Source organism: Hippoglossus stenolepis, chromosome 2 (assembly GCF_022539355.2).
Source record: "Hippoglossus stenolepis isolate QCI-W04-F060 chromosome 2, HSTE1.2, whole genome shotgun sequence".
Lineage (NCBI taxonomy): Eukaryota > Metazoa > Chordata > Actinopteri > Pleuronectiformes > Pleuronectidae > Hippoglossus > Hippoglossus stenolepis.
The window spans coordinates 27,885,788-27,912,100 of NC_061484.1; the positions used below are offsets into that span (position 1 = coordinate 27,885,788).

General features: G+C 44.8%; 1 protein-coding gene across 1 annotated transcript in view; it reads left to right on the forward strand.

The window, feature by feature from the left end:
- The window catches only part of LOC124852592 (B-cell receptor CD22-like), a 483,032-nt gene that overhangs the window by 240,230 nt on the left and 216,489 nt on the right, over positions 1–26,313 (forward strand). The window contains exons 7-8 of the mRNA XM_047341613.1: positions 16,984–17,250; positions 17,972–18,232. Of these exons, the coding sequence (XP_047197569.1) occupies positions 16,984–17,250; positions 17,972–18,232 (528 nt within the window). The remainder of the gene's footprint in view (positions 1–16,983; positions 17,251–17,971; positions 18,233–26,313) is intronic.

Genomic DNA, 26,313 nt, shown 5'->3' on the forward strand with positions numbered 1-26,313 from the left:
TTTCCTGTGCTGTGAGGAGCCACGAGAATTTCCCCTCTGCTCAGTGTGGCGAGTTTACTTCTTCCAGCTGACCAATGATGTTCTGCTCTTTTAACCTTCTTAGCTAATACACTGACTAGAGTCCGAAATGGATTTGAGGAGCTGATGCAAAAACAAAAAGAAAATCGGCACATCAGCTGACATATCATAGTAAAAAGAACATTGTCATTGATTCTAAGATGTTTGTTATCAAACCTTTATGATAAATATTCTGCAGTTGAACAATGAATGGAATTGACTAGGTAGCAGTAGTAGTAGAGGCACATTCCTCCACCAAGGCCCAACAGTCCATTCAATTCAATCAAGCTGCTCCATATTTCACACACTCCTCAAGTATCACTCCTCTAAATATGTCGGATCTTTTCCATCAAGATCCATGAATTAGATTCTGGGAAAGCATTGAAATTTTGAAAAACACGATCTTGCAATGCTAAAGAAAATAAAAATAAAATCCTGGATCTGCACCAAAATCTTTCCAGTAATTGTTGCGTATTGTGCAACCACACCAACCAGCCAGCGGACTGGTGAAAACATAACCTCTGGGTGGGAGGTGATGAAAGCAAATCACAAATACAACCCACATGTAGAGCTGGAATTAAAACATCATCGTCTTTACTGTAAAGCTAAATGTAGCATCTTTCCTGGATTGTTTATTTCCTGACATATGAAACAGCGATCTGTGAATTACAAATACAGCAGTAAAGATTATAGTTGTCATGAGTGATAGTCAAAAGTTTTTGTTTTCAATTGTCCATGAAATTCGTGACAGAGTGAATTACATCGACAGGAACATGTGCCTTTAAAGGCTCATCGATGGACATCTCTTGCAGTTACAACAGTCACTATGATCTATCACTAAGTTCTGGTGCGTTTGCTAGGCAGCTGTATGCGCCTCAGGCTGTGGACTTACTCAAAGACCCAGAGTTCACACATCGTGTTCAGGTCCTTGAACCCAGAGCCGGGCGCTCCACTCTGAGAATAATGAACCTGAGACTGAGCGATTCAGCCCAGTATCGCCACATTCAAATGCTTGATGGTCTGAATGGAGAAGTTTCCTGGCACAACTCTGACTGTCACAGGTACTGAAGACACTAAGTCACTGTGTTGTTCAGTGGTTCTCAACCTGAGGTCCCACAGCTGCTTCTATATTGTGTTTCTGTTGACAGATCAGATGTTCAAGGTGATCTGGTCTCCTAGTTGGTCCAACTCTGACTTGTCACAGCAGCTGTCTTCTCTCTGGTAGGTCCCCTACTTTTGTCTGGTACAAGAATGGAACAGAAATTCACGGAAACGTCTCCAACTCCAGGGGATTCCTTCACCCTGAAAACAGCTATTCCTGTGCTTATGAGCTTCACCACTCGTCCTGTGTGAGTTGACTCCAAAATGTCCCGATGTGGAAACTTGAAGAGTTGAGCCTCGTGATTTTCTATAATTTAATAATTATGAAAAAAAAGTCCCTTGAAAGACCAAATCAAAGTTTGTTATTAAGCACTTTTCATATCCAGCAGAATACTAGACTAAGAGCAATGCAGCAAATAAAACTATTCTCCACCCATCCACACACAGAAAGACAAGATAACAGGAAGTGAGAAAAAGCTTTAATCACAGTGGCTCATCTTCCATTTCACTTCATCTTTTCCTTCAGATTTTGCATGTATGTAAGACAGGACACATACAAATCCCACTCAGTGATTCCCAAGACAGAGGTGACATGTTCAGTTTTGTGAAGTCTGTATTTAATACAAACAGTAATTACTTGGTAAAACTACTAAACACTAAAGGGGCCTTCCTGTGTCCAAAGTAAATCAAACACTCTTCTAAAGATGCAGACCAAGACGGCTGCAAACTATTATTAAAGAACCCATATTCTATAAAGCCACATTCTCATGTAAAGATCTGTTTATATCCTGCCAGATGCTCGAAGGTTCCTTTAGTGCAGCTGAGTCAACCTGGGAACATTCACAGGGGCAGCTCGGTGTCTCTGACCTGCAACAGTGATGCTAACCCACCCCCTGCATGCGCCTGGTACAAACAGAACCAGACTTGCTCAACAGAGCAGCTCAGCTGGTTTTCAGCTCCCATCCCGTTGTCTGACTCTGGAGAATATTACTGCACAGCTGAGAATGCGCTGGGGAAGACAGCGTCTAAACGTGTCTTAATAAATGTGATATGTGAGTAAATATTTTTGAAATATTCCAAAAGCCGAGAGGTTTGCGCATCTTCAAAATTCCAGATGCTGCAACACTCTTAAATCCGAATTAAAATCCATGCTAAATCCAGATGCTCCACAGTCCTCCTCTGTCAGTGAGTCCCTCTGGTGAGATCATGGAGGGCAGCTCAGTGACTCTGACCTGCACAGCAGTGATGCTAACCCAGCAGCTAATTACACCTGGTACAGGAGGCAGACTCTGCTTCAAGGACCAGAGGCGGTTTATCGTCTCTCCTCCCATCAGCTCTGGGGACAGCGGGGTCTACTCCTGCAAGTCTGAGAATCCCAGTCTGGGGCGGATCAACTCCGTCACCTACACTTAGACGTCCAGTGTGAGTAGAAAACATCCACATATCCATGAAACCCAGCACTGTCTCGCAATCTTACAGAAGGTTCCTGGGTCCGCCCCCTTATCTGGGTCCACACCCAAGCTCTACTGAGTTCTTCCACAGCCCGTACCTCATCCTACCTTCAGGTTTCATGCTGAAGCTCAGTAGTTTTGTGTAATCTTGCTTAAAATCAACAACCAACAAACAAACGGACTGAGGTGAAAACATCTGTTGTTGCATAGCTACACTATATGACGTCATTTTCTAAACTCATAGTGACGGCTTGTTCCCACCATATGATCATAGATTATTTTTGTATATAAGCTTCCAGGTCGTCTCATACGTCCTATTAGAGGCAGAATACAGCAGATAGGCAGTTTAAGGATGCATGATGTAAATCTCTAACTTCTTTGTGACATTACTTATCAGTCATCTATCCATTTATATGATGAGGAATAATGTTCTGATCAGTATATGATTTAGTCTCTCTGCTATTTGTGAAATATCTTGGAAAATGTGTCTTTTGGGTCAAATCTTTGCTCATCTTGACCTCTGACCTTTGGCGATCAGCCACCAAAACACACGGGCTGAAAACAAAACCCTCAGTACCTGCTTCTGTCTGTGCTGAGCGCCCGGGTTAATAATGATCATCTATATTTAAAAGAGTAGCACTTATCAAAACCAGAGATTGATTCTTCACTTTGGTTAATGAATATTTCTGAGTTGATTTTATGATCTTGCATGTTTTACAGATGCTCCAAGCCTCCTCTGTGTCAGTGAGTTCCTCTGGTAGAGATCATGGAGAAGGCAGCTGGTGACTCTGACCTGCAGCAGTGATGTAACTTGGCAGCTAGTACACCTGGTCAAGGGTGAGGACTCACCAAAAGCATCAGGACAAATCTTCACCATCACTGATATCACAGCTGAACATGGTGGAAAATATCCAGTGTGAAGGTCCAGAACACACAAGGACGTAGTAAGGCCACCTTACATCTGACTGTTGGAGCAGGTGAGTCATGTGAAGTCTAACACCTTTAAAGGTTCTGGAGCTGTGGATTGACTTTGGCTCGGTCAAACATCCTGCAACATTCCCTGTTCATCCATTGTGTGATTTCTCCAGGTGCATGGAAATCAGCCGGTGACTGGAACAGCCACAGCTCTTCTCCTGGTGGTCATACTCCTCCTTTGTCTTCCTGTGGATCAGGTGACTCAGTCACACAGTGACGCTACTGAATAGAAACATACAGTTCGTGACAAGACCTCACCGGCAAGTCTGAATAGAGGCTGGATTTTCTAAATAAAAGCACCCACACCCAGAGGAAGAAACTTCTTGCATGTCTGAAAATACAAACTACCACAGAGCAGGAGCCAAGTTCTGGTACTCTCTCCTCTCTCTCTCTCTCTCTCTCTCTCTTTCTCTCTCTCAGTGCATGCTGGAGTTGTTGGTGGGTGGTGGTGAGTAGTGTGAGAGTTTCGCAAGTACTATAGTTATATTCTAAACTGTGTTTTGTGTTGATTGCATGTGCTGTAGTTGTTGGTTGTTGTATTGTTAGTGTGTCTGTGATTGTTTGGCGGTGAGTGGCCGTATTTCACTCTGCGGGATAGCGTCCTCTGGGCCGCTGTCCCTGTCTCTGAACAAGGTAGAGCTGGTGCCGCAGCAGGACAGCCCGGTGGAGCAGGTGTTGTTGGCGGTGGTGGGACACGGGAACTTCTCCTACGCCTCTCGCAAGAACAGAGCGGTGGTCGTGTTTCTGAAGGAGCAGAAGTTTGTGGCGCAGCTCGTGAGCTTGGCCTGGTGATCAGGACCAGCTCGTCCAGGTGTCCCAGCGATTTCCACCCGGGTCACTGTGTCAGGGATACTGATTATCTCAACCAGGCGCTGGAGCAAAGGCTGAGCGCTTCGGGGAATGGCGAGTGGGTTCAGGCCAGTGACTCTGGAATGTAAAGATCACAAACTGGGGCATGTTCAATCTTCCTGCCGGAACAGGTGTTCATGTTCTGAGCTGTACCACCCAGACTCTGGATGTCTCATTCGGAGTCAAACATGAAGACGGGTTCACCATGGTCTATGCGAGCTCGGGAACATCAAGTGTTTTGAGTGTGGGGATGTGGGTCACAGAAAGCGGATCTCCTGTCCCCTGAGCTTGGCACCAGCGAGACCCTTCCATGTGGCTGCTGTGTGCCGGGAAAGGCTCATTCCCCGGGCTCAGCCGAGGCAGGCGGCTCACGCCCGGCTGGAGGTGCTGCCTGGGCCGGTGGTCAGTCCGCTGCTGTGCGGCTCGGTGTCTAAGGTGAGCACAGCAGGGGAAGTGAGCACTGAGAATAGTTGTGGTCACGGTGTTAAGGTTCTATTGTGGTCGGGGATGTGGGTGTGCGGCGGTGCCAGGTGGCTCTGTGGTGGAGATCTTGGATGTTAGCGGCCGGTGGCAGATGGTTAATGGTGGGGATGCGGGTGTTAGCGGCCGGGTGCCAGGTGGCTCTGTGTTCGGGGATGCGGGTGTGCGGCCCGGTGCAGGTGGCTCTGTGGTCAGAGATGCTTGGATGTTAGAGGCCCGGTGGGCCGGTGGTTCTGTGGTGGAGGATGGGTATTAGAGCCCGGTGGCCGGTGGCTCTGTAGTCAGGGATGTGGGTATTGGAGGCCCGGTGGCCGGTGGCTCTGTGGTCGGGATGCGGGTGGTGGCGGCCCGGTGCCCGGTGGCTGGATTTGGGGATGCGGGTGTTAGAGGCCCAGTGCCCGGTGGCTCTGTGGTCGGATGCGGGTGGTGAGGCCCGGTGCCGGTGGCTCTGTGGTCGGGGATGCGGGTGGTAGCGGCCCAGGGCCCGGTGGCTCTGTAGTCGGGATGCGGGTGGTGGCCCGGCCCGGTGCCAGGTGGCTCTGTGGTTGGGGATGCAGGTGTTAGAGGCCCAGTGCCCGAGTAGCTCTGTAGTCGGGGATGCGGGTGGTAGAGGCCCGGTGCCGGTGGCTCTGTAGTGGGGATGCGGGTGGTGGCGGCCGGTGCCCGGTGGCTCGTTGGTTGGGGATGCGGGTGTTAGAGGCCCGGTGCCCGGTGGCTCTGTAGTCGGGGATGCGGGTGGTAGAGGCGGTGCCCGGTGGCTCTGCAGTCGGGGATGCGGGTGTTAGAGGCGGTGCCGGTGGCTCTGTAGTCGGGGATGCGGGTGGTAGAGGCCCGGTGCCCGGTGGCTCTGTGGTCGGGGATGCGGGTGGTGGCGGCCCGGTGCCCGGTGGCTCTGTAGTTGGGGATGCGGGTGTTCGAGGCCCAGTGCCCGGTGGCTCTGTAGTCGGGGATGCGGGTGGTAGAGGCCCGGTGCCCGGTGGCTCTGTAGTCGAGGATGGAGTGGTGGCGAAGCCCGGTGCCCGGTGGCTCGTTGGTTGGGGATGGGTGTTAGGCCCGGTGCCCGGTGTCTGCAGTCGGGGATGCGAGGTGGTGGCGGCCCAGTGCCCAGTGGCTCTGTAGTCAGGGATGCAGGTGGTGGCGGCCCGGTGCCAGGTGGCTCTGTGGTTGGGGATGCGGGTGTTAGAGAGGCCCAGTGCCCGGTGGCTCTGTAGTCGGATGCGGGTGGTAGGGCCGGTGCCCGGTGGCTCTGTGATCGGGGATGCGGTGTGGCGGCCCCGGTGCCCGGTGGCTCTGTGGTTGAGATCTTTTAGAGGCCCGGTGCCCAGTAGCTCTGTGGTTAGAGATCACGGGTGGTAGGGCCCGTGGCGGTGGCTCTGGTTGGGGATGCGGGTGTTAGAGCCCGGTGGCGGTGAGAAGCTCTGTGGTTGAGGATGCGGGTGGTAGAGCCCGGTGGCCAGTGGCTCTGTGGTTTGGGGATCTGCGGGTGGTAGAGGCGGTGCCCGGTGGCTCTGTAGTCGGGATGCGGGTGGTGGCGGCCCGGTGCCCGGTGGCTCTGTGGTTGGGGATACGGGTGTTGGGGCCCGGTGCCCGGTGGCTCTGTGGTTGGGGATCTGCAGGTGGTAGAGGCCCGGTGGCCGGTGGCTCTGTGGTTGGGGATGCGGGTGTTAGAGGCCGGTGGCAGGTGGCTCTGTGGTTGGGGGATGCGGGTGAAGCCCGGTGGCCGGTGGCTCTGTGGTTGGGGATGCGGGTGGTAGCGGCCCGGTGGCCAGTAGCTCTGTGGTTGGGGATGCGGGTGTTAGAAGCCCGGTGGCCAGTGGCTCTGTGGTTGGGGATGCGGGTGGTAGCGGCCCGGTGGCAGTGGCTCTGTGGTTGGGGATGCGGGTGGTAGCGGCCCGGTGGCCGAGTAGCTCTGTGGTTGAGGATGCGGGTGTTAGAGGCCCGGTGGCCGGTGGCTCTGTGGTTGGGGATGCGGAGTAGTGGCGGCCCGGTGGCTCTGTGGTGGGGATGCGCGGGTGTTAGAGCCCGGTGGCGGTGGCTCACGTGGTTGGGGATGCGGGTGGTAGAGGCCCGGTGGCCGGTGGCTCTGTGGTTGGGGATGCGGGTGTTAGCGGCCCGGTGGCCAATCGCTCTGTGGTTGGGGATGGTTGTCATGGTGACATTTGGGGATGCTGGCTTGTGGACGTGGACTCTGACTGTGAAACTGGGTCCAGTTGTGAGCTTCTCAGAGCATTGATTTGTATTCTCTGGAGAAGTGTATTTTCCTGGATGATACATTTGGGAAAACAGTGAATGTGAAATTTTTCCCAGATATTGGAAGAAGTTCATTCAGTCAGTTACCAGTACAAAGGTGGTGGGGCTGAATCTGGATGAAAGCGTTACCGCCTAAAAATTAGTCACGGGGTAAGGAAAGGGTTAAAGGTATCAAACACAAAATGTTAAAAAGATAGAAAGTGTCAAAATAAAGATGTTCTTAAATCACTGGGTGTTTCACTGTTGTTGTTTGCTGTTCTCTCTCTTCTATCTTCCCATGCAGGGGTCTAAGGGGTAGCATCATTAAATATGAGCGGGGGGCAGAGATGCAAAGAAGAGAGCTGTCTTATCGGAAACAATTCAGCAGAAGAGACTTGATGTTGTGTTTCTCCAGAAACACATGACAATCTCAATGAGATTGATTGGGGGCTTATGGTGGGGTGGACAGCATGTCCTGGCCATGGGGACAAATATAAATTGCAGGAGTTGCCATTCTCTTTTCTACAATAGCAACGTAAATATAATCTCTCACTCAGAAATAATTCCAAGGCAAGTCCCTGATTGTAAAAGCTGAAGTACAAGATTTTAAAATTTCCAGTTTTGTGCACATTTATGCACACCCAATCAGAGCTCTGAGTGGGAAAGAGTTTTAAAATTAAGCGAAACACTAAGTGGCACCAGACCAGAGGGAATGTATTGTGTTGGGTGGAGACTGGTTGCTGCAGATTTTAAGTTAGACAGAATGAGGTGGAGCCACATGTTCAGTCATCTCTGCTATCCGGGATCGTAACAAAAGTAGATCTGGTGGATGTGTGGAGGTTAAAGCATCCTTCAGCCCGGCAGTACACCTGGAGTCAAAGTTCTAGATGGAAGGATCAGTGCAGCCAGGTTAGACAGGTTTTATCTTTCTGCCGCTTTTACTAATCAGGTTTTTAACTGTCAGATCCTCCTGTTGGTTTTACTGATCACCATCTGGTTTAATGGAGTTTATTTTATCCTCAACAGTAAAATCAAAGTCTTTTTAACATTCCGTTAAATTATTGCATGATTTTACTTTCTGTGAAATTTTAAACTGTTTTTGGGCTTTTGGAAAAATAAGAAAGAAGAGTTTCCTCCCTTGCAGTGGTGAGAAGTAGGAAAGGCCCAAATCTCAGTGTTCTGTCAGCAGTACGCAGCCAACTCCACCGTCAAAATAAAAGAGCCATTCAGAAGCTAGGAGATCAGAAACCTGAAGCTGTCCCAGCCACACAAAGCGGGCAGGATGCCGAGCGGCTCAAAACCAAGGGCAAGTTTAAACTCCTTTTTACATGAAAGAGCCAAAGGAGCCTTGGTCAGGCCCACCTTTACTAAAACTACATGATATGGACAGCGCTCCGACCGCTTCTTCTTTAACCCAGAAGTCGGTGGCTCGGAGGAAACGAATAGTCTCTGCGGCTCCCAGACAGAGAAGTGACCACAGAACCGGCTAGGATGAAGCATGCAGTAGAGTTCTGGAGCTGTTCAAACAGTTCACTGTGATGTGGACTCTGCTGCAGAGCTGCTGAAGGACTTCCTCAGCTGAGTCCTGAAGAACCAGGATACATTAAACTCTGACATCACATAGAGGAACTGACAGCTGTGTCACAGATGGCGTCCCAGGCCCTAGGTGGATGGTTACCTTCCAGATTTTAAAAACATTTCTGAGGTGTTTTGGGAATGAGACATTTTAGACATTTTTAAATGAGTGTTTTAAAAAAGGGACACTTCCTACTTCCTGTAGACGCGCAGTTCTCTCTCTGCTGCTAAGAAGGGAGATCTTAGCCTTTGCAGAACTGGAGACCAGTGGCCCTTTTATGCACAGACTATAAGATCCTCTCAAGGTTTCATCCAACAGACAGAAGACCTGCATCGAACAGCTGATCAACCCAGATCAATGTTACTGTGTACTGACAGATCCATGCTGGACAATCTGTTTTAATAAGAGTGTGTGTGATGTGTGTAAATTATATAATGTAAATATGGTATTATTTCAATTGATCAGAAAAGCCTTTGACCGTGTGGATCACGATTTTTATTTTCAACCTTGCAGGCTTTTTGGTGTTCGGGGGGTTCCTGTCCTGGGTCAAGCTGCTGTATAGTGAGGCTAAGCGGTGTGGTGAAGGTGGGGGAGGGGCTGAGCTGTCCTGTACCCGTCGAGAGGCATCAGGCAGGGGCTGCCCCGTTCTCCAGGACAACTGTACAGCATCGCCATCGAGCCTCTTCTGTGCAGGTTGAGGAGCAGGCTGAGAGGTCTCTCTGCGGGGCTGGCTCACAACCCTCATGGTCGTCTCAGCTTATGCTGATGATGTTAATATTTTTTATCCATGACCAGCATGATGTCCAGCAACTGGAAAGTCTGGTCTTTTATGGGGAGGCCTCTTCAGCCAGAGTCAACTGGGAGAAGAGTGAGGGTTTACAATGGGTCCAGTGGGCAGGGGACTGAGCCTGGTCTTCCTCGTCTCCGGTGGGGAAGGGATGGATTAAAGTTCTAGGAGTCCATCTAGGAAGTGAGGGCTTTCAGAGGCAGAACTTTGGGAGGGTGCTGGAAAAGGTGGAAGCAAGTTGTCTAAATGGAAATAGTTGCTACCTTATCTGTCCTACAGGGGAAAGAGTTCTGATAGTGAATAACTTGATCGCCTCGTCTCTTTGGCACAGACTTGTGTGTTAGTGCCACCTCAGGTCTGGTTGAAGATGTGCAGCGTCGCCTGGTGAGATTCTTCTGTTAGTCCTTTGGCTGAGGGCAGCGGCCCTATCTCCTGTGGCAGAGGAGGTCAGGGTCTCATTGTGTCCCAGAACTGCGGCCTTCAGACTGCAGACAGTGCAGAAGTTGCTGGCGGCTGTGGTCTGATGGTTGGCTCCTGCTCGTCTGCTGCTCAGACAAGCTGGCCGGCTGGGAGCTGGACAAACAGTTATTTCTGATCTCATCAACTGAAGCTGACCTGACTGGACTGACCTGCGTTCTACAGCTCGGTAGGCGCCTGGCAGACCGCTGGAGGTCAAGTGGACTCTGACCCCCAGACCGGGGATATGGCTGTTTTGAGGAACCGCTCTTCCACAATGACTTCTAAAAACAACCACATTTTCCTCTGCAACACTGAGAAGTAAGTTTATTGAAGCTGCTCATCAAACGGGCCACCTCACAAAAGACATCTGAAACACTCTGTGACGTCACCAACATCAGGTCCTCCAGAGTTCTGAAGAGGATCGTGGAAGAAATATTGCAGTCCCTGTCTGTGCCACACTGAGCGTTTGCTGAAAATCGTATAGCTGACCAATGGGATGACTGTAGTACCTGTTTCCCTCTCTGATGCGTCCAGCCCTGCTGCTGGCGGTGGCGAAGGAGAGTGGACTCTTCTTTCCTTCAAAACACCGGTGCTGGGTAGTTTCAGCTCTTGTGGAAGAAGCAGCTTTTATGTCAGCTGTGTGAAGGTGCTGAACCTTCGCTCTCTGGCTGGAGTCAGGGAGACGAGGTGGACTGAGGATTTTGCTGCAGGCTGCACCCCTGTTAGGCAGGTGGGAGGGTCCTGTATAAACCTCCTGTTGAAAAACGGTGGGTGACCTCCAGTGGAGGATTATACATGGAGCTTGCTTCCTGAAACAGACACAGAGCTCACCTGGACCCGAGCACTGGGAGGATGTGGTTTCTGTGGTGATAGGAGACAGTAGAACATCTAGTGGTGACTTGTCCTTGACTAGAGTTTTATTTAGACAACTGCAGCGGTGGGTGGAAATCACAGGGAGAACTTTTCTCTCCCGTTGTTTGTTCCGGCCTAAATACCACAAAGGAAACAGAGCAACACTCGTCCTGGTCAACTTCCTGTGCGGTATGGCTAAGCTGGCCACCTGGAAGAGCAGGAAGAACCAGATGTTGGGTGAGCTGGACAGATGTGGAGAAGTGCTTGAAGGTTTTGGTGGCAACTGCGCCTGAGGTAGAACACGCCTTCTGGCCTGACCAAGTAACCTGGAAGCTTTCAAGTGTCAGTGGGGGATCAGACAGGTTCTATGTTCAGTGAGAGAGACAGTTCACTGGTCCTTCATTTTTAAACTCCGTGTGTGTGTGTGTGTGACATGTAGTTTTCTTTTGTAAAATATAGGTCTTATTGAAGTGTTATTTATTAATTTTGTTTGCTGATGCATGGTAGTCTAAATAAAAGTTATCTTAAAAGTCAAAGTCTCTCTCACTCTCTCCCTCTCTCTCTCTCTCTCTCTCTCTCTCTCTCTCTCTCTCTCTCTCTCTCAAACTGAAACAGTCTCTCTCTCTCTCTCTCTCTCTCTCTCTCTCCGTCTCTCTCTCTCTCTCCGTTCTTCCTCTGCCCAGGAGTTTTCTAGTTCATCCAACTGTTTATTTCTTTCCTCCCATCTAGAAGAAACAAGTCACTTCACACAACAAGCGTGAGTGCGGTGAGACCAGAAGACAGAGCGCAGGTAAATGAATAGTTTCAATTAAAGCATGATCTCCACTCTTCAAGGCTGCCTCATTAACCGGTGGCGTTCTGCATCGACAGCTGATTTGATGAGAAGAGGTCAGACCATGAATGTCTTGGAAGTGTATTCACTACTCTAACAAAAGCTTAAACTCCATAAGGGAGAAGGTTGGCTGGATCTCTTATGCCTCTGTGCAGCGACAACCGGCAGCCGAAGCGTTATGTTTACAGGTTGTCCGTCTGTCCATTAGGCGACTGCAGGTCAAGGTCAGGAGTGACTGTGACACTCCTGAACCATTTTATCCTCATGAACAGATTGAGAGAATCATTTCAAATTTGGCACAAATGTTCATGACACACAGGAATGACTGATTGGTCAAGGTCAAGGCCACAGCAGCCACCAACATGTTTTGGGCCTTTTGAACATGATATCTCAAATCTGCCTTTGGGAATTTCTTGAAACTTTGACTTAGATGAACAGATTGGATTTTGTCACGATGGTCTCATATAGAGCAAGAAATAAATGTATGAATATTGAAACTGCACTGGTTGGAGGAGCGCACAACTTGAAGGGTAGTAATTCTAGATTAGGGGTAAAATGTAGAGTGGTGTTTCGTGGTGGTGACACCGGGTTCATCTATTAAGAAGATGAGCTGGTCACCAGCAGGGAAAAACAGAAAGCTCAAGATCACTGCTGCCATCACAGTTTGATTCAGCAGAGTAGTTAGGCCCACAACAAAGAAGAAACTCTCAGAACCCAACAAAGTTAAAGAGTAGACACAGATTCCAGCCTGATCCCAGCTAGTATTTTCTCTGACCAGATTTCAGCTGCGCTGCCCGACCAGCAGAGCCGCACGATGAGCGTCCACTACGCCAGCGTCTGCTTCACCTAGAAGAAGACTGCGGGCAGATGCCATCTCTCAACATAGTCGAGTTCAACCCCAGAGAGAAACTGGGGAGAGACAAGGAGGAGGAGGCTGAATACAGCGCTGTCCGATTTGACAGTGCAACAGGGTGAGCAGCTCCACACGTGAAGACATTTCATCACTAACCTTACTGAGGTTAAAAACTGTAGGTGTGGTGGTTTATTCTGCCCTTCACAGAACAAGGCGTGAAGAAGGGGGCGATTCATCTGCAGTGTAGCAGTCACCAAACACTGAAGAAACACAACATGAATCTATTTGTTTATATGTGGATTTTACAGCATCACGGAACCAGAAGAAATAAAACATATAGACATGTGCAGTGTTTGTAAGGTTTGTTTTTTTTTCTTGATGGGTTGGATTGTAGTTACAAATTCTCTCACTTCTCACTTTGAAACCACAAGAAAGGTAAAGGTAAAGAAAGTTGTTCTTCTTCTCCCATACTTGAAAATATTTCCCAGGCTCAACCAGGTGTAAGTTAGCCTCGGGATTGAAATAACATGCCCGTAATATGTTACCTCCGTCTTCCACAAATAACAATAATATTAACTTCTAAATATTCTTATAAGTGTAATTAGTTGTAACTAATATTAGAACAACTAAAGATTTTATAACAATCAATAGGAGTGACCAATAATCATTTCTGGAGGGTTTCAGCAACAATATTTTGGATAATGTAAGTACACAGAATTAACAAATATATAGGTCTTGTCATTATTTATAAATCTAATGAAGAGGTATTTCCTTAATAATATTTAAAGGACTATTGAGGTGATCAACTGAGAATCATGAAGCACTTGACATAAAAACTGGGTCAACAAGTTTTATTGCTAATAATGTTTCTGGACGATTAAAGTACATCAGTACATTTTGAAGATTTAACGGAGATTTATTTGCAGAGATGACACGCTCGTCCAGGAACACAAAAAAACTTCATGTTATATATTCACGTTTCCCGTAGTGACATGTCAAACTTTAATGTTTCACCATGAAGCAATTCATTTTAACTCAAATTTACAACGTCTAATCTTCACTAAACGTTTGATACTGAATATAAAGATGGTTAACATGACAGCTACCCCCAAAGTAGGCAAATGATATCTGTCACCCCCTGGTGTGGCTGCAGTATTGTCATAAACCCGCCTCTTCCATGTCAGTGGATGGGACATGGACCAAGCCAAAAACATGTCTGTATACAAATCAAATACGTTTTCTCAAGGTGATTTGCCTGTCATTTCTTGGTAGTTCTTCTCACACTGGTGCATCTTTAAGTGTTCATTTTTTAAAATCATTCATATTCAGTCACAGTCATTGCTTTTCCTAAGTCACTGGAAGTAACCCTTGTGTTAATTACCCTTCGGTTTACAAGGAATGTTCATGTCGTGTTGTACTCTTGATATACAGCAGCATAGTGCGTGCAGGGTGTGTTCTCGGTGCCACATAGCAGTGGACACAGGAAGCATGTACACAACTCGCACTCACGCGGAATTAGCATCTTTCTCAATCGTGCAGTGTGGATTGAGAAGAAGTAAACATGCGTCAACTGGCTGGATCGGGCGGGCAGGCCTGTTCACTTCTTACAGCTTCGGTTGAGATTCAGGTTTGAATTGGGAACAGCCACAAGTCGTTTCTACACTCTGTAAAATGAAGAAATTTTTTGGATTTGTACAAAACACAGAAGTTACTTCTTAGTTTTTTAGGTTTAATCTTTCACCATGAGGCTCCAGCAAGCATGTAAGTGTAAAGAGGAAGGGGGGGTGTTTAACAGTTTGACTTTCTCAGACTCTTCTGTGTTGTAGGTAGACGTGTCTGTGATGTGACTGAGTTTCATCTTGTGCACATTATTTATCTGTGGGCGTTTTTATTGTTGAAGTCACAGGCGAGAGCAGCAGCTACTATGAGTGTAACTGCAGCAGCGAGTGGATTTGTTGTCCTTCTTCTCACTGTGACAGGTACTGTGCGTCTACATTCATGTTTCACTCTATTTTACACTCGGACTTCTGATTCACCTGCGTCCAGTTTGAGAAAGAAAGTAAAAATATAGATGAACCATTCCTTCATTTCAGATCACCACCTGTAAAGTGATGCAGAAAGAAAATATATTAGAGGAATTATCATCAGTATTAATTTGTATCTTTTTGAAGTTTCTATCGTCTAGAGCTCAAAATACTTGACAGAGTCTGAAACATTATTATTATTATTATTATTATTATTATTATTATTATTGTATTATTATTATCATCGCCATTGAGTTCCTCTCCTCTCGATGCTGGGATGTGAGTTACACTTCTACTGAGATCTGTGCCTTCAGAGGATCAACAGTGGACATTAACTGTACCTACACATACCCATCCACATTTAATAACCATGATACTACAGTTCAGAAAACTTTCTGGTTCATTAAAGTGAGTAATGGGATTTACGTTGATCTAAGGACTGATCCGGAGTATTCAGGTCGTGGTGAGTATCTCTGTGAAAACAACAAGTGCACTCTGAGAATCTCTAACCTGAGAGAGCGACTCAGCTGTGTACAAGTTCAGGTTCACAACAAACCAACCTACTGGGAGTTTAACTGGTTCAGCTGGAGTCACTCTGTCTGTCACAGGTAACATTTACATCTGAACATTCATTCATTTATTTCCTACATCTTGTTTGGTTCACTTGAGTGTGTCTGTGCACTTTTATATGCATGTGTGTGTTGTCAGTTTGGACTAAAATGAATTCCTTATTCTCACACACAGATTTGCATGTGCAGGTGAGCAGATCAGTGAAGTCTGACTCTTATTACCATGCAGAGCTCAGGTGTCAGAGCAGTTGTCGTCTTCCTGATCATCTGAACTACGTCTGGTACAAGAATCAACAGAAGAAGATTGAAGGAGCATCTTATTCAGGTTATTTTATTTCTACAGACAGAGTTTCCTGTGCTGTTAAAGGACACGAGGATTTCCGCTCTCCGTCAATGTGTGAGTTTAATCTACAGTATTTCACTAACAGCACCATCTGCTGGAGTATTTGAGATAATGCATTGTACCATAACTTCATGTGTCTTTAAATACTTTTGTCTGCATGGGCACATTGAACTCTTGGGATACTACTGTCAGTACTGACAAACTAGTGTAGTACTAGTACTAGTATTCAGCTTGTGTAAATAAAGATTGAAGACATGACTGCTCCCCAGAAGTGAAGCCAAAGCATCTTGATCACCCCCTGGTGGCTGGCTGCAGTATAGAACATACATCCTGTCTCCTCCATGTTAGTGGATGGAACATGGACCAATCTAAAAAGTCAAATACATTTTTCTCAAAGATGGTTTCTGTCATTTTAGGTCGTTCTTATCTCACTCTATTGTTCATGTTTCTCATAAGTTTGGTTTTAATTAGTTATTTGATGAAATTAAAATTAGATTAAACTTCATGATTGACAGCTGAAGCTGACTCAGGATTGGTCGAGCTCATGTTCCTCACCTCCAACAGTGTGTTTCTCCCTCACACTGAAGTCTAAAGGGCACTTCCCTGTGTTTTTTGTGAACTGAAAGTTTCTCATCTTGGCATCGTCATCATCTTAAAATGAAAACCTGCCGACTGGTGATTCACCAGAGAAAATACATGGAGTTAGTTTTATAAATGTATAAGTTTATCTACTGATTCTCTGATGTGCTCTGTGTTACAGTGGTAAGGAGTCAGATTGACTGGGATGTGAGTTACACTTCTACTGAGATCTGTGCCTTCAGAGGATCAACAGTGGACATTAACTGTACCTACACATACCCATCCAAGTTGAATAACCTTGATACTACAGTTCAGAAAACATTCTGGTTCATTAAAGTGAGTAATGGGATTTACGTTGATCTAAGGACTGATCCGGAGTATTCAGGTCGTGTGGAGTATCTCTGTGGAAACAACAAGTGCACTCTGAGAATCTCTAACCTGAGAGAGAGCGACTCAGCTGTGTACAAGTTCAGGTTCACAACAAACCAACCTGGAGGGAGTTTAACTGGTTCAGCTGGAGTCACTCTGTCTGTCACAGGTAACATTTTCATTAGAGTCAGTTTGAAATGTTAGTGTGTATGTTGAAATAAAATCACATGTTTGTTCACAGACCCTCAGCTCCAGGTACATGTGAGGAGATCAACAGCCAATCCATATTCTACCTGGACAGAGCTGACCTGTCACAGCAGGTGTCAGCTCCCTGATCATCTTTCCTACGTTTGGTACAATAACAATGAACTTGTTGGACGAAAAATACTTTCACCTCCAACATGTTAATGCTGAAGACAGCTATCACTGTGCTATAGAAGGACGTGAGCGTTTCACTTCTCCTACATTGGGTGAGTTTACGCCTCCTCATGAAGCTACAATAATGTGGAAATAATTTAAATTTAAACTTTTAACAAATAATACAGACAGTGTTTTGATTGTATTCTCATCCTGTGTGTTAATATAAACTATCCTTCAGATGCTCCAAAGGTTCCCTCTGTGTCAGTGAGTCCCTCTGGTGAGATCATGGAGGGCAGCTCAGTGACTCTGACCTGCAGCAGTGATGCTAACCCAGCAGCTAAATACACCTGGTACAAGAGAAGTGGAGATAAAAAAGTTCAACCTCTCAGTGAAGAGACACAATTTGTCCTCAGCTCCATCCGGTCGTCAGACTCTGGAGAGTATTACTGCACAGCTGAGAATGAGCTGGGAAGGAGTTCAGCAAACATCTCTATTACTGTGACATGTGAGTGAAACACAGGTTATGAAGTGAAGATATATTGAATCTGTCCCATTCTTTGTCCTTTACATTTTAAATGTGCAGATATGGGTCGTTTGACTTCTGCATCATAAATATTCACAGTCAGACCATCAGCAGCACAAAGAGGAATCCACCCAGCATCAGTTAAAACATCCATAAAGCTTTCACCATCCTCAGTAAACTTAAAAGATATTTCCTTCACTGTGCACATTCACGTGACGAGCAAACAGCTCTCAGCAGACAGACAGTGGTGAAAACAAAACCCTGCTCCTGTGCACACGTCACACATACACCTCCCAGCAGGGGGAGCAGTGGCTCAGTAACATTTTAAGAGACACGCCCACAAACAGGCCACTCTGAACAGGGCTCTTCACACGTTTTATTAGGAAGAAACTCTGTCTAATTGTGGAAAAGGGTCAGAATATGTCACGTTTAAGTCCACGTTACAAACTGGACGATGGTTTGGAAATCTGTGGACATTCAGGGGAGTCTGGAAACAGTAGTGCAACAGGAAATCATTGAAAAAAACCTCTCACTTAACAACAAGAAGAATTTACCTGTGTCAGTTTAACAACCTTGCTGTTGTAACTCAGTGCCTCCACTCACCTGAGCACCTGTGACTTTAACACATCGTACCATATATGTCCCCAAATGTTAAACACAATGTCTGTCATCTGTTATCATCATTCTGTTTGCACACATACAGATGCTCCACAGTCCTCCTCTGTGTCAGTGAGTCCCTCTGGTGAGATCATGGAGGGCAGCTCGGTGACTCTGACCTGCAGCAGTGATGCTAACCCAGCAGCTAATTACACCTGGTACAAGGAGAACCGAACTCTGCTTCAAGGACCAGAGGGCGTTTATCGTCTCTCCTCCATCAGCTCTGGGGACAGCGGGGTCTACTCCTGCAAGTCTGAGAATCAGTACGGACGGATCAACTCCACGTCTCTACACTTAGACGTCCAGTGTGAGTAGAAAACATCCACATATCCATGAAACCCAGCACTGTCTCGCAAATCTTATAGAAAGTTCCTGGGTCCGCCCCCTTATCTGGATTCACACCAAACTCTACTGAGTTCTTCCCTGACCCGTACCTCATCCTACCTTCAGGTTTCATGCTAATCGACTCAGTAGTTTTTGTGTAATCTTGCTTAAAATCAACAACCAACAAACAAACAGACTGGGGTGAAAACATCTGTTGTTGCATAGCTACACTATATGACGTCATTTTCTAAACTCATAGTGACGACATTCCCACCATATGATCATAGATTATTTTTCAGTGTATATAAGCTTCAGGTCGTCTCTATAGTCCTATTAGAGGCAGGAATACAGCAGATAGGCAGTTTTAAGGATGCATGATGTAAATCTCTAACTTCTTTGTGACATTACTCATAAGTCATCTATCCATTATATGATGGGGAATAATGTTCTGATCAGTATATGATTTAGTCTCTCTGCTATTTGTGGAAATATCTTGGAAAATGTGTCTTTGGGTCAAATCTTTGCTCATCTTGACCTCTGACCTTTGACCGATCAGCTGAAAAGTTAATATTCACTATAATATTCAGTAAGTTTGGTTCATGTGTTGAGTTATTTTGTACATTCACACACACGGGCTGAAAACAAAACCCTCAGTACCTGCTTCTGTCTGTGCTGGCGCCCGGTTAATAATGATCATCTATATTTAAGAAGCACTTATCAAAACCAGAGATTGAAAAGTTCTTCACTTTGGTTATTGAATATTTCTGAGTTGATTTCATGATCTTGCATGTTTTACACCCAGACGCTCCAAAGCCTCCTCTGTGTCAGTGAGTTCCTCTGGCAGAGATCATGGAGGCAGCTCGGTGACTCTGACCTGCGCAGTGATGCTAACCCAGCAGCTAATTAATCTGGTCCAAGGAGGACGCAGGACTCACCAAAAAGCATCAGGACAAATCTTCACCATCACTAATATCACAGCTGAACATGGTGGAAAGTATCAGTGTGAGGCCCAGAACACACAAGGACGTAGTGAGGCCACTCCTTACATCTGACTGTTGAGCAGGTGAGTCATGTGAAGTCCAACACCTTAGAGGTTCTGGAGCTGTGGGATTGACTTTTAGCCTGACTTTCTTTGTCCTTTACTTTAAATGTGCAGATATGGGCTGCTAATTTTCCCCATAAATATTCACAGTCAGACCATCGCAGCACAAAGAGGAATCCACCCAGCCTGTTAAAACATCCATAAAGCTTTCACCATCCTCAGTAAACTTGAAAGATATTTCCGGCTACTGTGCACATTCACATGACGAGCAAACAGCTCTCAGCAGACAGACAGTTGTGAAAACAAAATCTCTGCCCGTGCACACGTCACACATACACCTCCCAGCAGGGGAGCAGTGGCTCATTAACAGTTTAAGACACGCCCACAAACAGGCCACTCTGAACAGGGCTCTTCACACGCTTTAGTTAGAAAAGAAACTGTCTTTATATATTCAGTCAGAACATCGAAAAGTTTTTTTGTAAAATGTTTCATTCTGCACTTTAAGTATTGTGATTTTGTGAAATGATAAAGTAAAAGTTATTTCATCATGCTTCACCTGGACTACTGGAGATCATCACTCTGTTGGATCAGCCGCTGCAGTTTTCTCGCTGTGACTCGCCTCCGTGTTCCTACTGATCAGGTGAGCAAATCTGTTCCAATAAAGCTTTGTACATTAATTCCTGAAAATCTGTCATGTTAAATTAAATCAACTCAATTATTATGTATATTGTTTGTTATTTGGTTCAATTGACTGTGAAGAAAGAGAAACTCTCAGCAATCTGCTGATCCTGGGGACAGACTTGACCACAGTGAGCAGTAGTAGGAGTTGACACAGTTCAGTCGTCCAATCCTTTCAAACGCTACTATTTCTCACATCAAACCCTTCTTTTCTGTCATGTGAAGATTAAAAACTAGTTATTAAAATCACAGTCAAAATTGCCATTGTAAAAACAATCATCTGGTGTTTGAATTTCCTTCTGGTAATCTATCCATTTAAGCAAATTGCTGAGTGTTATAATTTTCTGTGCTGTGCGGTTTGTTCAACACTTTTGCTGAACTATGACACTTGATGCTGCTCTAAGTTTGTTGATTTGTACATGTGCTGTTTTAAATCTTGTGGAAGTTTGTGAAAGATTGTGTTGATTGGTTCAGATATCTTTGTGTGTGAGCACTGTAATGTGGAGCAGATCACCATTGGGTGTGGCTGTGTAATACGTTGATTTTGTTCTATCTGAGACTAAGTGTGTGAGACTGCTGTTCGTAGTCTGAAGTCGCTGGGACAAATAAGTCAGTGGTTGGCTGCGTGTGGATGCAGCTCTATAATTAAAGGTTGATCGACAGAGCAGTCATGTTCTTTCATACTTCCTGTATTTAGTGAGTATGTTGCCCTTTGACGTGAATTTGAGGTAATTGTGTTACGAGTTTGAGAGATAGCTGTGTGGGGTGCATTGAGTGTCGGGTGAGTAGGGCGTGGTGCATCGGAGAGACGGAGAGTTGTGTACTTGTTGGTCGGAACAAGACTGAGAGAAAGAAGGAGTTAGGTGGCCTATCCCCCCTTCCTTCTCGCTCCTTCTAGTTTCTGTGAGCCTGACTTTTCTTTTTTAAGTGCCTCTGTAGCCTTAGGACCTGCAGTTGTATTAATGTGTTATACAATTAAATGATACACACTATACACCCAAAATATAGTGCTAAAAAGAGTTTTTTATCAATGATTTGCTTACAGATGGTTTTGGGGTCTAGGATTAGACAGTGTAGCTCTGACTCTAATTAAATGATGTTACACAACTTGTTTTTGACCAAACTTGGTTGCAGTGACGGAACATCCAGCCCCAGACAGAAGTCTTATCTGGACACAACCGATGTGAAAGCGCACACACAAGTGGCCTACATACACAAAGTGAGAAGTTTGTTGTGTTAGTGTTTGGAATTCAAACTGAAGACCTTCCTCCTTTTGGTTTTTAGTAGAAACCACATGTTTCCTGTCCAAAACACGCCTGGTGGAAGGAGGCGTTTAGATAACCAATAGCTGCTATAGTTGGACTCTAACGTTGTCCATACTGCCACATGTACAAGATCTAAAAGCAAATTTGTGTTTGCAGTCGCCTACCCAATCAGTCTGAGGAAAATCAGACCACTATGCCAGTGTCCACTTCATGAAGAGTCAGATCTGATCCCATCTACTCCAACATCGGATCAGCTGAACCCAGCAAACACAAGGAGGCGGAGGAGGTTGCGTACGCTTCTGTCAACTTTAACAGATCTGCCCCGAGGTGAGCAGCTCTTCATTCAGGACCATTATCCTCACTAACACCACAAAACATCATAAACAGAGATATAACCAGAGAGTTACTGCTTTAATTTATTTGCTTATTTTGCTAAATAAGCATAAATGGCTTCTGCCGATGATGCAGAGACGGGAAGGGACTACTGGGTGAGGTGTTTCAGGAGCTTCATCTTCAGGGGCAGAGGAGCTTGCTTTACCAGGAGAGAGAGCTCAGACTTTGGGCTTTTAACTTTGCAGAACTTTGAAACTCAACATGTCTCCTTTAATGCTATGTCTGACCCTGATCATTTATTTGTTTTATCTCCTTTCAGAACCAGGAGGTCAGGACACTGGAGAGGATCCAGCTGCACACAGCACAGTCAAAACCTCCTGCTGTTTAGACCAACATCTGGAAATCACCTTAGTCCCGATGGAAATATCTCAACAGCTGCGGATGATTTGAATAGAAGTTCATACAACTGTTCATGGTCCCCACAGGATGAATCCTACTTTTGGTGACAGTCAGACTCCAGCATCATTGTTGAAGTGAATGTTCAGTTTTAAGTGACTTGTCTTGACAGCTAATGGATAAATTGCCCGAGGATGAATCCAAACGACTTCGCTGACTCCGACTTTTATCTGAAATATATCAGCAAACTTGTAGAAGTTGTTAAAAACGCCACATTTAGCCTGAATGAAAATATCTGCGGTGAGTGTCAGACGGTCGACAAACTGTAAACTTGTAACTAACTTTTTTCTATTCATAAAATAATCAAAACAAGCTACTATTAGTTAGTTGTAGTGTGACACTGCTGCCACTAGATGAAAAGAGTTTTACTGATAAAACCACAGAGAGGATTCTGTCTCTTTCACTTCTTTCTGTTTCTACACTATTGTTTCCAGCGCTTCCATCAGCCGATCAGGAGTTGTCCTCATTTCCTCTGAGGACTGAGGACCACGTCTCATGTGGATGTGAGAGCTGCTACTTACGTGATGAACGCCTGAATGTGACCGCAACACAAAGTGAACTGCCACACCAGATGAGCTGTGTTGCCTCTGGTGTCTGTTCAAAGTTTGTATCAGGCCCATTGATTTCACTTCTAGTGTTTTGTGGTATTTTCACATCACGTGTTAAACACGTGAAGAAGAAGGAGTTAGGTGTGTTTCTTAATCCACCATGTTCACACGGCGGCCATTTTCTCTCTGACGCCTCTCTCAGGGTGTGAAGTCTTAATGTTGTTACGAACAGAATAATGTTGTACTGCTGCGGTTCATGAGTTATACAAAAAGATGATATATTATCACTTATTCTTCATTCGGATTATTGATTCATTGTTATTATATTAGTTTTGGTAATTTTAGTAACAAAAGAAGTTTGTTTGCTGCACCTTTAGGAGACTGATGTTAATTATACTTTTTCTTTTTTCTTCACAAACATTATTCATATTTATAGTCTTGTTTATTTCATTTTGTTGTTCACCACAACTTCCTTCTTTTTCTAACTTTGTGATGTACAGTTTAGCAACAAAGCAGATTTTCTTCAGGGTCATTAAGTTTTTTTTTTTTTGTTCTGTTCATATATTTTTATTTTTACATTAAATGTGAAGCTCATTTGTTCCTATTTGCTATTGTTTTGAAACTCTTACTATATTTTAACTTACCTACATTCTTTCTGTCTTTTTGTTCGTCCTTTCTTATAATAAAGTCAGTCAGACGCCATACGAGACTTCCAACACGCATATTTATTGTCCTCTTCCCGTGAGTTGAACTGCTTGGGTGGTCCCGGGTTGCAGAGACGAGGTGGATGAATGCTTGTGGTGGACCCTTGGTTACACTAGAAAGAGTGTAAATGTGGAGCAGGATCAGAGATACGAGGTAAATAGAGCCCTGGACTTGGAATATCAGTAACGAATTAACACCGGGATTACTTTGAATGAACTTGTATTAGAACACATAACCTGCAGTTCAAGTTTGTTTGACACTTACAATACAGCATAAATTTACCCAAATAATAAACAAAAACAAAATTTGTTTTTAAAGGGGACATAGCATGCAAATTCCACTTTGTTAGTTTCTACATGTTAATGTGGGTATCTGGCATGTCTACCAACCCTCAAGGCTTTGTTATGGTTCCTCTAAGTCAGAAACGGCCATGCTTGAGTGACTGATTGAGCTTCCTGGGTTTTAATAGTCGTGAACAAGGAACTGGAAATCTCCTACATGCCTTGCCCTCTATCTGCTACGCCCATAGACTGTATATATAATGGACATAGGGTCCGTGACGCCACCATGGCTTCTGGAAGAGTGAAAATAGGGAGGCTAGTAGTAGGCGTTCACCCGGCGCCATCTTGCCGGTGCTGACTCCTCCTAGTTCCTGGCTAACCAATAAACGTAAAGAGGAGGAGCGCGAGTGAAGACTGACAGCTGAGCCACGCCGCAGAGCGCAACGTTACCTGGTTAGCCTGTACAGGAGCGGGCTACATGCTAACCGCTAAGGCAATCGGGCTAGCGCTATGTGTTGTTGCTTCAGGATGGTCGTGCGATGTTTACAACGAATCACTAGAGGTAAGTAACCCTTTGAAACTACACAACAACAAAACCTATTGCTTTATCTATTATCATAATCATTTGCTTTCATGCCTCAAGTGGTTTTTAATATGTAATTGTTATAAAGGTACCGCTTATTTAACGTGGTAATGAAATAGATTGAAGCAAATTAACTACATCACACAGTCGTTTGGTTGTGACTTGATTTTAATTTTAATAAGTTAATAAGTTAATAAGGAATACGCTACATGTGTAAGTTGCATGTGATAGTAACTATATGTTTCACAAATGTTGTGATACATGCTGGTATAACCACCATTACTATTGCCACCTTGTTTATTTAGCCTGTTATGGAATTTACAGTGAATTAGACAGTTTAGATAAGATTATAATCTCCACACAGCACTGTTGGTTCTCATATTTATTATATAATTATGTTTTCACACTGAGAGAAGTGGAGAGACTTGATGTGGACTGTTATCAACAGCTCAGGAGATTATCACCTGAATATTACAGATGAGGTAGAAAGACATTTTATCGATTCGCATAATGTTTTTATTTCTTTCAGTACATTTCCCATTTAGCTGATGCTTTTATCCAAAGCGACTCTACAATATGTGCATTTAACCATGAGGGTACAAACGAGCCCAGTACATCGGTTCTGTCTGGAATCTGTGGTGCTTCCACCTGCTGAACACAGAATAAACTGTAAGAACCAGTCTTTGCTGGAAACATACACAACATAAAACATCCTTTTATAGTGAGTTTTTCTTTTCATTAGATGAAGCACTGCAGCACCTGATGTCCTCAGCATCCACTGTGGCAGCAGCAACATGGTGGAGATCGGGCAGCTTCAGGCTGGTCAACATGAGGACGACCTGCACCAGCTTCATCTGCACGCCACCATGTTTTCTCCCTTAACTAAAGATGGCCTGCAACTGTTTAGAGTTGGCAGTCATTGTTAAGTGTCATGGATAATAGAGTTAATTTCTATATTCATTATGGTTGGTTAAAAAATGAACACTTATCAGAACAATGTTTATCTTTACTTTCTGATTTGATACACTTTAGATAAAACCCAGTGTTTTATTTTTCTTCTTTGCCATAAGAGACAGAACACGGTCAGCACAGCTGTGTCCTTCTAGCTCGTCTGTCTCTAATAAAATGACAGGAAACATAAAGTATGGCATTATTGTAGAGGAAGTGTTACTTATGAACAAAGCTCAGACCTTATTTTCTGTGGATATTCAACTATGTATTTGAATATGGTTTTGGATTAAACAGTGCACTACCAAGACAATGAATGTACAGTATGGAGTTCTTCCACATTAATAGTATTGCATTTATAATTTAATGCATTATGTATTATGTGCAATACTTTTGCTTTGATTGTTTGTGTTATGAAACAGGTCTGTACCTGGAGTCAGTGTTGAAGTGATGACTCAGTGTCTGTGTCTGGTTGATTCCAGTTGTGTCTCATGTTGGACAGGTGCAGGCTGTCTGAGTCACCCAGAGGAACATTCAACACAAATACACAGATACGTAAAGTCATACATGTGCCAGGTTAATCCCTAACAGACTTTTACATGGTAAAATAAAGGTTTATTACTTCAAAGTTCATCAGATCATAATCATTTCAGCTTAGGAAATAGGTGGTGGACATCAGCCTCAGGTTCTCTATGTGAATGTTCATTCTATAAAGTTATACTCCATAATTTATTTATGTGACAAAAAAATACATTATTCTGCATGTCCACTTATTTAACACAATAATTCAGTAGTCTGCCTAAGGTTAACGATGTAAAAACTGAATGTAGCCGATAGGTTTAGTTTTCACTAACACGCTATAACACATTAACACCAATACATCTGAATAAAGAGCTTTAGGAGACGAATGCTACTCTTAAACAGCTGCTCTTCAAATGCAGATGTGACTTTAAATACTCACGCTTCAGTTGATCACAGTAAATCTGTTTCTGCAGGGTGGGCCAAGACCAGGTAGGAGACTTCCAGTTCTTTGTTACGACAAAACTCAGGAAGCTCAATCGAGTCGCTCAAGCATGACGCTTGACTTAGAGGAACCATAACAAAACGCTGAGTAAGTTTCAGAGTTTTTACAGTAGATGCCAGATACCCATATTAATCAGAAGCACTAACAAAGTGGAATTGTATGCTATGTCCCCTTTAAGCTTCGATCCAGATACTCGATTTC